Raw genomic sequence first — 15,045 nt, 5'->3', positions numbered from 1 at the left:
TAGAAAAATCCTGCAATTTGTAGGACTCACCTTTTCCCCTTCTTGAATCCATGGCTCTCATTTGTGGGTGACACTTTTCTGGCTCAACAGCCAGGGCTTTTCTAGGTTCCTTTACCTCACCAAGGCCTGATCTTTTGGTGTCTTCACTTGACAGTTTGGAAGCATTCTTTTTTTTGTTTTTTGTTTGTTTGGTTGGTTTTTGGTTTTGGGTGAGGCAATTGGAGTTAAATGACTTGCCCAGGGTCACACAGCTAGTAAATGTCAAGTCTCTGCGACCGGATTTGAACTCAGGTCTTCCTTACTCCAGGGCTGGTGCTCTACCCACTGTGCCACCTAGCTACCCCAGAAGCATTCTTAATAACCTTCCAGAATCCCAAGCAATCTCCTAAAACCCCTACCTCATAGCCCTTAGCTTATAAGATTGGGAAGGGGGTAAGTCTTTCCTGGGAAGGTCTTGTCATCAGTGAAATATATATATATATATATATATATTTAATTTAAATGAGATAAAAGAGGATCCAAGGCTTTTGAATGCTGGTTGACCCTGCCTCCACCCAATATTGAACACTGACTCAGTTGATAGATTTTGGTATGGGTTGGGAGTAGAAGTAGAAACCCCTAGCAGAAGGCTTCTGGCCTTCCAGGTCTGGTGGCAGTGCCTGTGTTTGTGGGAGATGCCCAGAGCATGTGAAACTTTATGTGGCATAAAATAGGTTCCTTTAGAGCAGGCTCCAGACCTGCCTTTTTCCAGCCTGTGTGCTTCAGGGAACTGTACTGTCACCCATCATTGAGTGCCCCCAATTCCCAGAGAACAGGACAGTTGCTTTGTGCTCCTCCATGAAGAACATAAGCCAGAGAAAATGAGACGTGTCTTTTTTTCAACCAAGTCAATGCAGGAATTGGTTTTGCTCAATGATGCATATTTGCTACAAGGTGCCTTCCCCCATCCTGCCTGAAATGCTCTTTCCTCACCTGCATCTCAAAGGGATGCTTTGTGTGACCCTTTTTCTGATGCCAGGCACCACCAGTTACTTGGCATTTATTCAAATACATCCATGTACATCCTTGGTACCCTCCCTCTTTTCCTGATGGGGGACGTTTCTTCATATCTGTGTCACCAGTGTTTAGACCAGTGAGATACTTCATGAAGGGAGCCAAATAGTATGTATTTTTGTACCCCTAGACTCTGGCCCAGTGTCTACATGAATGCTTATTGTCGAGATTTGGGTGTTTACTAAATACTCATATAGGGAGAAGAGAGCTGTGCAAATTGGGTCCCCCATTTCTCTGACCTGGTTGCTCCATTAGCTGGGTCTGTGGTGCCCACTTTTGTGCTGCAGAGACGTAAATGAGGCTCTGGGACTGTGAGTCAGCCAGGGCAGCCACCGCGGGGTGTGTGTGGGGGGAATGGGAGGCAGTATTTGCCATTCATGAAATAACAATGATTGTATTGTTGGGTACACACACATCTCCCTCGCCCTGCCCCCGACCCACAAAACCAGCTGTATATTCAGAACAAATAATGATTTATCTTGTTCATTGACTGAGATGAATGTGCAGACCAGGTGGCCCGGGAAAGGCATTGTGGGCTGTGCCGGGGCCCCACCAGGAAGAGAGTGCATGAATACCAGGCAAAAGAAAACTGTGCTTGGGCTGGACACAGTGGCACACAGTGGCAAAATCTAAGAACAGAAAGTTGGCACGAGCTACTGGCTCGGCTGTTGCCCATTCATAGTGCCCTTCCCAGAAAAAAATAGAGGACTTGTCCACCACGGAGCATCTTCCAAGTGGGGATGGGAGTACGTTTTTTTCTTGTTTAAATGACCATTGTATCCATGTGTGGCACAAGCACCTTGCCAAAGGGATCCACCCTGACCATGCTCTTGTTCCCCCTCTCTGACAGAAGCCCACTGTAAAAGCCCTGGGAAGGCCAGGATTGCCTAGGACGGATGTCATAGCAACTGCCGCCGGAGCCTGGGGAGGAAAGATGAAGCACTAGCACCTACCAAGGAAAGGCTTTCAAGATGGCGGCTCAGCGGATCCGTGCGGCCAACTCCAACGGGCTCCCACGCTGCAAGTCTGAGGGCACTCTGATTGACCTGAGTGAGGGCTTCTCAGAGACGAGCTTTAACGATGTCAAAGGTGAGCTCAGGGGAAACTGGGCCCCATGTTGCTTCGTAGGCCCCCAGTGCAAAAGAGAATAAGGAAAGGAATGTTGATAGATACGGAGATCGGGCCTTCCTTCTGGGGCTACCTTGCACCTACAAAGTTATTTACATGATGTCTCCCCCATTAGACTGTGAGCTGGTGGAGACAAGGTACTTGTTTTCCCCTTTGTTCATATCCTTAGGCTAGTTCCTGGCACACAGTAGGCATTGCTTGTTGACTCTCTGCCTCATCACATGAGGACTCAAGGTGACGGACAGGTGGGCTGAGGGATCTGACTGGGAGAAGTCTAAACAGCCGAATTCCAGTGGTAGGGAAGGACAGGTCGATATTCCTGACTGGGAGATAGCAGGAGATCATTTGTGGCGCTGAAGAAAAAAGATTTAGCAGGGGAATCTATGACTTGCATCTTTAACAAACAGACTGAAATTGCCTTGGCCTCCACTACATTGTGTTCCTTTTTGTGACAGATGATGACGTTGGGCTCAGCACTCTCCATTGTACTACCCTGCCCCCAGATGAGGTTGTAGGGTCCATGATCAAAAGCTACAAGAGAACGTGGGATTGTTCTCCAAACTGCTTATTTTACAGTTGAGGAAACTGAGGTCAGTAGAGGTTGAGAGTTATCCCAGGTGGAGCAGAGAGTGTATGAGGCAGGATTCGATCTCAGGTCTTCCAGACTCCAAGTTCATTGACCTGTCCTCTGTGCCATCTGCTCAGTAAGAATCCATGGTGCTAAGACTCCCAAAAAGTTTCAAGTGTGTTTTTGTTTAATTTTACTGAAACTCTGTTCTTTCCATCTCATCTTTTTATGACTCTCTGCATTTCGTCATTTATTTCTTTGGGAAGAAAAGGAATGTGATCAAATCATATCTGTAATTTTTAAACCACAGAGTCTCCCTGTGTCTCCCAGACTAGAAGCACAGGAGTCAGCCATGGGCCCCATCCCACCACTAACTGGCCAGAAAGCTGTGACCAGCTCTATTTCCTAAGCCAGTTGGCCCCTCCATGACAGCCGAGTGCCCCACCTTCCTTGCCCCTACCACTGGGGATCGCCATATTGGTGCTGTACTCAGCATAGACATCCATTGGCTTAGGCCACTGCAGAGCAGCATTCCCCAGCTGGAGAAGCCTCCCAGCCTGCCCCTACCTGTTCCTTGGTCCCTGGGATTACATTAGCATTCCTACACCAGCCTGGCCAGCTCTTAGTCTTCATCAAAGGGGCAGACCACCTGATCTTTCTTGACCCTCAGTTTCCTCATCTGTCTAACAAGGGAGTTTTGCTAGAAGACCCCAGGGGTCTCTTTCAGGTTGACCTTGAGTGCCTGTTCCCCGTAGACTTAAGTGCATCCTGTGAAATGGCTGGCTCCCCCTGTCATGCAGCTATTGTTTGCGGAGAACTTCAACGTATGTACCTGAAATCCTTCATTCTTCCCAACCCCCCATCTAAGGAGGGGGATGACGTAAGCCCTTGGAAAATCAAAGTCCAAAAGTTACAGACCTGGCCCGGGGTCACACTTACTAGTGGAAATCTGAGGAAGGACTTGAACTCAGGGCTTTCAGCACTGTCCAACAGGCTACTCTTGTCTTGCCTCTCTGCCTAGGAGATCTAGGTGGGAGGAGGGCTGGTCTTGCAGTCAGAGCACCTGAGGTCAAATCTCAGCCTGGGCCTTGGTACCTTGTTGCAAAATGGGGTGATTGGATGGCTTTGAAGGCTCCCCCTGTTCTTGATCTAGGATTCCAAAAAGGAATACATGGGCTTGAGGCACTGGATCCTTTTAGTACTTTCAGGAAACCAAGGAAGAAAGTAGGGAAAGGGGTAAAAATCAAATCACTTTTTGTTGTTGTTCAGTTATTTCTGTCACGTCTGACTCTTCATGGCTTCGTTTAGGAGTTTCTTTGCAAAGATACTGGAGCAGTTTGCCATTTCCTTCTCCAGCTCATTTGACAGATGAGGAAACTGAGTCAAACAGGGGTAAATAACTTGCCCAGGGTCACATAGCTAGGAAGTATCTGAGGCCAGATCTGAACTCAGTGAGATGAGTCTTCCTGACTCCAGGCCTGGTGTCCTATCCACTAAGCTGCCTAGCTTCCCCATCAGGTCACTAAAATATAAAATTAAATGCCACTTAGCCATCTCCAAACCTCAGTCTCTACGTCTGAAAAATGGATGGGGATGGGGGCAGCTAGGTGGCACAGTGGATAAAGCACCGGCCCTGGATTCAGGAGGACCAGAGTTCAAATCCAGCCTCAGACACTTGACATTTACTAGCTGAGAAAAGAAACTACATGTACAGTCTCTTTCTACTTGAAAAATCTCTAATATGTGCAGGCCCATGCGCAGACATCCGCACTGTCTGTCTCGCTCCTTCTGGGGCCCGGGCCTTTACTCCTGGTTCATGATATCCTCTGTCATGCATGAGCAGAGAATCCAAAGATTAAAGTACAGCTTTACCGTAACACCTGCACTCTTAGATGTTTTTATTTTTATCACAATGGTTACTGTTAGTACTGACAACACGGGCATCTGGAATTGGGGGAAGGGAGTGCAGCCCATTTTGTGAGCTCAAAGCTCATTGGCTCAAAAAGGGGAGATATACTTTGTAAGTGGTGGCTGGGAACAGGGGGAAAGTTGGATTTCTGTGTACCTGCTAGCTTAAAAAGATAGCATTAAAAGGTGCTTGATAGGGGGGCGGCTAGGTGGCACAGTGGATAAAGCACCGGCCCTGGATTCAGGAGGACCTGAGTTCAAATCCAACCTCGGACGCTTCACACCTACTAGCTGTGTGACCCTGGGCAAGTCACTTAACCCTTTAACCCTCATTGCCCCACCAAAAAAAAAAAATACTTAGTAAATTGAATTCATGAGAAATGAGTCCTGGAGTCCAAGGACCTGGATTTTTTCAATCCACCATGCTTACTTTTGTGTTGAACCTTTGGTAGGTCACTTCACTTCTGTCCCTCAGTTTCTTCATGTTGAGGAAGATGAAGGCTGTGGCCCAGATGGGATCTGGGCTCCCTTATTTCTTGGGATCTCAAAGGGCCCTCCCAGCTCACACTCTGCTGGTGTCTGATAGTCTGAATGGTGTTGGCTGAGTCAATGTGGAGACCTCCTTGTTGGTAAGCCATTGGTCAGTCATCCTCTCCATCCTCCTCTTGTTTTCTCAAAATAATAAGAGTTGACCTTTCTTTAGCCCGTTTTATCTCTACTCAGTCACCAGCATTTATCAAGGGCCAGTTACTTTGCTAGGCACTGGGGGGACAAGTAAAAGGAAGGAGACGATTCCACCTTGGCATGTTAGTGGTTTTTTCTTTGCTATCCATTATCACAACAACCCTCTGAGGGAGGTGCTCTGGGTACTCATATACCCGCTTTATAGGAGGAATCTGAGGCTCAGGGAGGTAGTGACTTGCCTGTGGTCTCACATTTCGGAGGCAAGATTTGAACCAGGTCTTCCTGACCTGAGTCCCATGCTCTTTCCCTCCTGCCTCCCTGCTCTGGTCTTTTTCTTTGGAATGCACCTTTGGGTTGGATACTTGTCATGGGAGTTCATGGGAGGGTAGCTCTGGAATTAGAAGGACATTTGAGGATATCTAGCCTGTCTCCTGTGTTTTAGACATGAGGAAACTGAGACCTAGGGAGAAGTAATGATTAACCCAGAGACACTCAAATTAATGGTGCCAGAGCTAGGATTTGAACCCATGTTGTGTAATTCCAAATATGGCGCACTCTTTGCATCGATCTTCACTCAAGTCCCTCTGCTTATTGATGCTTCCCTGTGGCTTTTTGCTCCCCTCCCCTGGGGTCCCCAGAGCAGATAGCTCACTGGCTCTATTTATTCTTTTCCAGTGCCTTCCCCCAGTGCCTTGCTTGTGGACAATCCCACACCTTTTGGAAATGCGAAAGAAGTGATAGCAATCAAGGACTACTGCCCCACCAACTTCACTACTCTGAAGTTCTCCAAAGGAGACCACTTGTATGTTTTGGATACATCTGGCGGGGAGTGGTGGTATGCACACAACACCACAGAGATGGGCTATATTCCTTCCTCCTATGTGCAGCCTGTCAACTACCGCAACTCAACATTGAGTGACAGTGGGATGATTGATAATCTTCTGGACAGCCCTGATGAAATAGCAAAGGAGCTGGAGCTGCTGGGAGGAGGCTGGGTAGATGAGAAGAAAGGTTTGAATAAAGCCCACAACAATAACCCTTTCTGGAACGGGGTGCCAACGAACCCATTTCTGAATGGGAACATGCCTGTCATGCCCCCCCTGGAGGAGGTGGCTCCCAAAACAACAGTGGATCTGCTGCTCTTTGACACAGAGGCACCACCATCTTTTACCACAACCAGCTCTGTGACAACCAATAGCATTGGCAATATTTTTGACGAGCTGCCATCCTCCAACAGACTCTCCAATGCTGAGCAACCTGTCAAGCGAGATAACCCCTTTTTTAGAAGCAAACGTTCATACAGTTTATCCGAACTCTCTGTCCTCCAAGCCAAGTCGGAAGCCCCTTCGTCGTCCAACTTTTTCAGTGGCTTGAAATCTCCAACCCCTGAACAGTTCCAGAGCCGGGAGGACTTTAGAACTGCCTGGCTGAACCACAGGAAGCTGGCCCGCTCCTGTCACGATTTAGATTTGCTTGGCCAAAACCCTGGCTGGGGTCAGACTCAGCCCGTGGAGACAAACATCGTGTGCAAGCTGGATACGTCAGGCGGAGCTGTCCAGCTCCCGGACACGAACATCACCATCCATGTTCCTGAGGGTCATGTGGCTCCTGGGGAAATGCAACAGATTTCCATGAAAGCCCTGCTAGACCCTCCCCTGGAGCTCAACAGTGACAAATCCAGCACCGTCAGCCCAGTGTTAGAGGTGAAACTAAGCAACATGGAGGTGAAGTCGTTCATTATCCTGGAGATGAAAGTGTCGGCTGAGGTAAGACAGGACATTGTCAGTAAGAGCACCGTGGCATTGCAGTGTTTGCGCAGCGACATGAAGGAAGGACCGTACGTCCCTGTGCCACGGATGTACAGCTACGGAGACACAATCCAGGTTCACCTGGAGAACCTGGAACCTTGCATGTACATAGCTATTGTGGCCCACGCACAGAACATCCTCTACCCTGCTACCGTCTGGGACTTCATCAATAAAAAAATCACAGTTGGGGTATATGGCCCCAAGCACATCCATCCTTCCTTCAAGACAGTGGTCACAATCTTTGGGCATGAGTGTGCACCCAAGACCCTGCTGGTAAGCGAGGTCACACGGCAGGTCCATGGTCCTTCTCCAGTGGCTTTGCAGCTCTGGGGGAAGCACCAGTTCATTCTGTCCAGGCCCCAGGACCTCAAGCTGTGCATGTTCTCCAATATGACCAATTATGAGGTCAGAGCCAGTGAGCAAGCCAAAGTTGTCAGGGGGTTCCAGATGAAACTGGGCAAGGTAAGCCGCCTGATCTTTCCCATCACGTCCCACGACCCCAACGACCTCTCAGACTTCACCCTGAGGATCCAGGTGAAGGACGACCAGGAGGCCATTCTCACCCAGTTCTGCGTCCAGACCCCTCAGCCCCCACCCAAGAGTGCCATCAAGCCTTCTGGACCCAGGAGATTCCTCAAGAAGAATGAGATTGGGAAGATCATCCTGTCTCCTCTGGCTGCAACCACCAAGTACCCAACATTTCAAGAGCGTCCAGTGGCCAGCCTCAAGTTTGGAAAATTGCTTAAGACAGTTGTGAGACAGAATAAAAACCATTATTTGTTGGAATATAAGAAAGGAGATGTCATAGCCCTGCTCAGTGAGGAGAAGATCAAACTGAAGGGCCAGCTATGGACAAAGGAATGGTATATTGGGTATTACCAGGGGAAGGTTGGACTCGTGCACACCAAGAATGTGTTAGTTGTTGGGAAAATTCGGCCGTGCTTTTTTTCTGGGCCGGATCTTAGTACCAGCGTGCTTCTGGAACAAATTCTGAGGCCCTGCAAGTTTCTGACTTATATCTATGCCTCTGTAAGGACCTTGCTCATGGAGAATATCAGTAGTTGGCGGTCATTCGCGGATGCCTTGGGCTACGTGAATCTACCGCTCACCTTCTTTTGCCGAGCAGAATTGGACAGCGAGCCTGAGCGGGTGGCCTCTGTCCTTGAAAAATTGAAGGAAGACTGTAACAACACTGAGAATAAAGACAGAAAATCTTTTCAGAAGGAGCTAATGATGGTAAGTACTTGGCACGCCCTATTCCTTTGAGTATACTTGGAAAGCATCAGGAAACATTTGAGACTTAGCCAGTCCCCTTTCTGCCCTTAACGGGTTGTCTTAGTTTAAACAGATCCTAAGAAAGAGTAGTCAGTCAATTGTGGTAATAATGCCCATTTCATGGAGATTTCCAGGGGTGCTGTTTGATCCATCACTGGCCATCTGTGGACATTCTGACAGCTCTTGGGCACGCCAAAAATAACTTGCTTAGCATGCTTATTAATATGGAAATGTCAGTGATGGATGCACAATGAGCAGGGAGTAACAGCCAGTGTTGATGAAGCCATAGTCTTGAATGATTGTTGATTTTCAGCCTAAACCTTAAAATGGTTCCCGATTTCTGCCTCTGAGTACAAGACAGCATGACTTCAAAGGCAATACGGAGCCCAGTCTTGTGGGGAGCCTTTGTTTTGAATCCCTTCATGTTGATTTTTAAAAAACCTCCTCAAATGCTGCCATAGCCAATTATCTGCTGTGACATGTTGTTTATGTTTTAATAATGAGGACCAAGGAAAGGAAGGGGAGTTGTTACTGTCATGGTGCACCAGAGTCAGGCTTTAAGAACACAATAGTTGGGGGCAGCTAGATGGCGCAGTGGATAGAGCACCGGCCTTTGAGTCAGGAGGACCTGAGTTCAAATCCAGCCTCAAACACTTAACACTTACTAGCTGTGTGACCCTGGGCAAGTCACTTAACCCCGATTGCCTCACCAAAAAAGAAAAAGAAAAAAAAGTAAAGAAAAAAGTATGGACGTGACTCTGCTGCTGTCCTCAATCAATCAACAAACATTTTTGAAACACCTGCTGTTGTCATTAGATCATGAGCTCCTTTAGGGCAGGGAGTCTGTCTTTTGCCTCTTTTTGTATCCTCAGCATTAGCACAGTGCTTGGCATACAATTAATAACTGTTTTTTGGCTTACTGCCAATTCCTGTGCTACAAAGATAAAAATGGAGTCAGCTGAGACTCTAAGGAGCTGGCACGTCAGTCACGGTGAATGTGTCTGATCTTCCTCATTCATGCTCATGGTAAGTGGCTAGAAAATTGGTACCAGAACCAGCCTTTCTTCTCTGTGTATCCTTGGAAAGGTGAGTCCCTTCTAGGCCTCAGTTTCCTTATCTCCAATGGGGAAGGTATTTGAGGATTCCCAGAGCTCCTTTTGGATCTGGATGTTGTAATACTGTGACTTGATTTTTTTTCTCCTTTCCCCGAATATACCAGTATGGAGAACAGAAACTTCTCTTGCAAGATGGTGGTCACTGATTGGAGGAAGAGGCGACCTGCCCTGAAACACCAACCAGTATCAGAGCGCTTCATCACTGGGGTTTACATTCTGACACTTCTGTCATTGGCCAGGCTGTAGACCTGGGGCTCAGCTGGTGTGCTGTCGGGGGATTCCGATTTAAGGGACCCTCCTCACTTGTCAGTGTCGCTTCCTTAAGTCTAGAGATGCCGTCTAGGATGGGGTGTGTTTCCTTGTTTGGGGATAGGGAGGGATGCTCTCCGAAGACATTCTCATTTTGAGGAGGTGCTAGAGGGCCCTTTGGATCATGGGTAATGGGTCAAATCCAGTAATTAGGAAGCTGTCTTGAATCAAAATAGTGAGATGTCCATCCCTTATCACATCCTTGTGAAAGCCAGCAGAGATCATTAAGGAGATAGTGTGATTGTGGTTTGGGGCGTCTGAGAGCTAAAAGTGGAAGGAACCTAGAGGCTGTCTGGTCAAACCTCCTCCTTTACCAAGGGGTAAACTGAGGCCTGCAAAGGCTGAATTTGAGTCCTTTGTCTTGCTGTGTCCCCTCTCCCTGGGCCACCCTGCTCTGTCACCACCCCTTTCTTCTCTGGGACTGTGGAGAGAATCCAGACTTTTTGGATAGGTTGGTTCATTTTACTCAACTGTTTATTTTTTTTTTAAATTTTTTTTTAAGTGAAGCAGTTGGGGTTAAGTGACTTGCCCAGGGTCACACAGCTAGTAAGTGTTAAGTGGCTGAGGCCAAATTTGAACTCAGGTCCTCCTGACTCCAGGACCGGTACTTTATCCACTGCACCATCTAGCTGCCCCTCAACTGTTTATTTTTAATTTGTTATTCTTTGCCAGAAAAAGCTACACTGGCAAATGCAGGTGATGTAAAAACAAGAAATTAATAAAAATGTATCATTAAGAAGCACTGCCAAGTCAGAGGCAGTGTTTCCTAGGGGACAGAATGGGGCCTCTCAGTCAAGAAGAGCTAGGGTCACACCTGTCCTCTGACACACACACTGACTGTGTGACTTTGTCAAAAAGTCACAACCTCTCAAGACTAAGGTTTAGGACAGTGGCCAATTAGCAGTGGGGAATGACTTATATTCTTAAGGCTAGCTTTTGGAACAGCTAGGGGGCACAGTGGATAGAGCACCGGGCCTGGATTCAGGAGGACCTGAGTTCAAATCCGACTTCAGACACTTGACACTTACTAGCTGTGTGACCCTGGGCAAGTCACTTAACCCCAATTGCCTTACCCCTTCCCCCTTTCCCCGCAAAAGTCTAGCTTTTGCCTTTGTATCTTTAGGGCTTGGCACATAGTAGGTCCTTTATATATGCTTATTGACTGACTGGTCACCAGTAGCAGATATAACAGGTCCAAAAAGGTGAAGACTGAGAAAAGACTCCATCAGATAAGGCAAGTGAGATATAGTTAGTAAGTTTGGAGAGAATCATTTCAGTTGAGTGATGGGGCTTGAAGGCAGACTGTAAAAGATTTAGGAATAAGTGAGAGGAAAACAAGTGGAGGACTCATGTGTAGACTGTCTTTTCAAAGAGTTCAGTTAACAAAGAAAGGAGCTTGAGTGGGCGGTAGGGTCTAGTGAATTTGTTTTGTTTGTTAAAGGTTTGGGGATTTGGGTATATTTAAAAGCATCAGAGAAGGAGCTAATAGGGAGAGACTGAAGATCAGAGAAGTAGACAGGTGAGGTTGCAATCTACTGGAGAAGATGGGATTAAATGATGAAGAAAGACTGGCTTTCTCTGTCAGAGATCAAGAAAAACAAGTAAAGAGTAGCAGATGGTGTCCAAGGGTTTTGAGATGAAGAGGAGGGAGCTCATGTTGAATGGCCTCAATTTTCTCTATAAAGTACGAGACAAGTACTGGATCAAAGGGGTGGGTGAGCCGTGGGGGATCAGGGAAGAAAAGATTCAGAATAGCTTCTATGCAGAGAAGAGAGGATCGATTAGGGAGGAACAGAATGGCTGCCATGCCCTAATGAGTGCTCTAGTGAGTGTTCTAGTGGCCTGGTTGAGGTTGGATAACATGAATTTGTACCATGAGGGGCTATAAACCTTTTCCCAGCTGAGTTCTCAGTAGCTTTCCATTAGAAGGCACCCATGGTGGGTTCATTTCTCTGATTGTTAGTGATTTGGAACACTTTTTATTCTGCTTTTAAGAACTTTCTCTCTGTATCCTTTAATCATTCATCTATTGGGCAAGGCCTCTTATATTTCTACCCATTCCCTTTATTAGATGTTTATCATAGAAACATGCTTGAAATTCTCAGTTCAGTGTCTTCTTGCTGATTCTACTTGCATTGATTTGGTTCCAATTTATATTTTATTCATCTCACCTGTTTTTCCACCACCATCATTCCTGACATATCCCTTTCTTCTCCACCCCTTCTAATGAAGAATTTAAAAGCAGAACAAAAGCAGTTGAGCAAAAAGGACACAATGTTCAGTGCTCAGAACCCAGACCTGCATTGATTTTGTTCATGCAAAAAATGCCTTTGGATTTTATGTCCTTGAAATGATCCATTTTATTTTCTCTGATCAGCGAGTGCTCCTTCCACTTCACGGCCTTGCCTCCCTCTGCCTCACCCTGGCTTGCTCCTTAACCCTTCCTGCATCCCCACTCCCTGCCCCCATGCCTGTTAGTAGCAGGCTGGCATGGACCTCAGAGGGAGGCCATTCAGCTCTACCCAGTAACCTCAGGATCCCTGAGTTCTTAAGGGTTCTTCCTAAAGGCTTGGATATCATACTGTGACCTTACTACTAACCTCACTGAAGTCCTCACTAGTCCCCACCTGGATTAGATATGGGGGGGGGGGGGTGGCGAGAGACTCTTCTCTGCCCCTGCCTCCTCTCAGTTCCTGAACATTGCCGTTGTGCTGATCTTCCTCACATACATTTGGAAATGTCACTCCTTCAAAAATCTTGACTGACTGCCAATTGCCTGAGAAATCAAAGTATGCACTTTTGACTCTGGTGTCCAGGGTTAATCGAGTTAGCACTTTCCCTTTCTTTTCTAGCCTTATTTTGGCTTATTCTGTGCCACATATTCTCCTTTATAACCGAACTGGAATAATGTCTCTCTGTATCAGATTGAAATCATATCATACAGAGAAAAAAATCTCCCCATAATCATTTCTCTCTGCCCTCTCCCATCTTTCGGCCTTAGTTCAGGCTGCTCCTTGGGACAGAAATGTTCTTATTTCCCCCTTTTGTCATTTGACTTCCTACCCATCTTTTCAAGCATGATTCCACTGCTGCCTCTTTCAGAAAGCCTGTCCTGGTCTCTCTCTCTTCCTCCTTCCTTCCCTAGGGACTTCTTTGTCACCACCAGCCCCACCCCTGGACCAGTATTAAGCCAGCAGGAGGTACAGATTAAAGGTCACTCTATTGCCACTAATTGGTGTGAAAATCCCAGTGAGTCATTATTCTTCTGCAAATAGGAATGACCATCCCAAAGATTGGGGGGGGGGGGCATCATCTAGCAATTCCCAGGACTTCCTTTTTTCCTATTTCAGATGGAAAAGCAGGGAGAGGTGATGTGATTAAATAAAGTATCGATGAATTTTGGCCCCATATCTTGAGCTGAAGACGATGCCCTATTTGTACCAGCCCCACTCGTGGCAGAATGGAAAGTGTAATGCTTTGCAAACCTTTGTTACAGGAGCTCGCACAATTTCACACCAATAATTGGATTTTACTCGGGCTGAAAGATGGAGATGAGATTAAGGAGACTGAGCTTGGCTCGTGACTTACCAAACAGATTGATTATTTGTTCGTTATGGCAGATTGAGAGCCCTCTTTGCCAGCATCCGTGGGCCCTAAACATTCAACTCCAGCTTGGCTGACTCCTGATCCACTGGGGTTTTTTAAAAATTTGTTTGTTTAAATTTTTTTTCAATTACCAGGCATTTATTTTTTCTCCCACCCACCTTCCCCCCACTCGCTGGGAAAAATGAAAGGGAGAAAGAACAAAAAAGAAGTAGCAAGGGAGGGAGGGCAAGAAAGCAGCATTGTGTCATAAAATAGGCAAGCAAAACAAATTGCCACATTGGCCCTGTCCACAGATGAGTGTCTCAGTGTGCATACTGGCCCATCCTCTGTCCTGTGGTAGGCAGTGTTCTTCCTCATCTCTTCACTACCAGAAATAGTGGTGGTGTGTCTGCATCTTGGGTAGTTTTTTTTGTGGGGGGGGCAGTGGGGGTTAAGTGACTTGCCCAGGGTCACACAGCTAGTAAGTGTCAAGGGTCTGAGCCCAGATTTGAACTCAGGTACTTCTGAATCCAGGGCCAGCACTTTATCCACTGCGCCACCTAGCCGCCCCCTCAGGTAGCTTTTCATGAGCTGTGACTGTGATGGGCAACACAACACAGGGTTTCTCTTCATCCAGGTGTCGTGATAGATCTGTGCCAGAGAAGACATTGCTTGGGAGATCCCCTGAGTAGGCTGATGAGGGCGCTGACCTTGTCTAACAAAGTGGCTCATCTTTCTCGGGAGGGCCAATTGGTGTATCTATGGTGATGCCTTCTGTTTGTAGCTGATCCCCTCTGATCCTCAAAACAACACCTGCCCAGGAACCCACCTGCCTCTGTGTTTGTCTTGGAGTGTTTGGACAGGTGTCTGTTACTTGTTTTCAGTGTGTTTTCAGAGAATTATGCAAGATCCATGGTGTGGACATGGTGAGGGGTGGGTAGGGATTCTCATCCCCCTTGTTGGAAGATGAGTCACAGTTTGCTATTGATGTAAGAAGGGGCTCTGTGGAGTGCAGGGATTGGAGATAGAGAACCAAGGGTCTGACCTCTCTCACTTAGCTGTGCTCTTGGGCTCCCTCTGCTTAGAGCTATCAAGCAGAAACTAGATGACCAATCATCAAATCAGTTACAGTGAAGAATTTCTTACTCATGGAAATTTGAGAAACTCTTTATTATAATTAATTTTTTTCATTAACAAAAATCTATTGTTTCTCCCTCCCATCTATCCCCCCTCCTCAACCACCATTGCAAAACAAAACAAAAGAACAAAGAAAGAAACCCTCTAAACAAACAGGCAGAGTCAAGCAAATCAGATTCCTCTAGTTACCCTGGGCCCATTTGCTCCCTGTTAGGAAGGAGGTAGATAGCACACTTCATCATGGGTCCTCGGGACATGTGGTTGGGGACTTCAGAGACCAGAGTTCTCAGGGTGCTCAGTCGTTTGTCTTTGCAGTGTTGTTGTCATTGCTCTCCCACTTGTGTTCCCTTCTCTCTGTATCAGTCCATACAAGTCTTCCCAGGCTTTTCTGAAAGTATCCCTTCCAGCATGGCCCATGGCACAGTAGTGTTGCCTTCTATTCATATACTGTGATTTGTTTAGCCATTTGATAAGC

The 15,045-nt window shown here is 46.9% G+C and overlaps 1 protein-coding gene across 1 annotated transcript in view; it reads left to right on the top strand.

The window, feature by feature from the left end:
- The window catches only part of SH3BP4 (SH3 domain binding protein 4), a 138,091-nt gene that overhangs the window by 115,140 nt on the left and 7,906 nt on the right, over positions 1-15,045 (top strand). The window contains exons 3-4 of the mRNA XM_043999433.1: positions 1,904-2,142; positions 6,017-8,385. Coding sequence (XP_043855368.1) covers positions 2,025-2,142; positions 6,017-8,385 — 2,487 coding nt within the window. The 5' untranslated portion in view covers positions 1,904-2,024. The remainder of the gene's footprint in view (positions 1-1,903; positions 2,143-6,016; positions 8,386-15,045) is intronic.

This window comes from Dromiciops gliroides, chromosome 4, assembly GCF_019393635.1.
Source record: "Dromiciops gliroides isolate mDroGli1 chromosome 4, mDroGli1.pri, whole genome shotgun sequence".
Classification (NCBI taxonomy): domain Eukaryota; kingdom Metazoa; phylum Chordata; class Mammalia; order Microbiotheria; family Microbiotheriidae; genus Dromiciops; species Dromiciops gliroides.
This window is presented reverse-complemented; position numbering and strand designations above follow the sequence as displayed.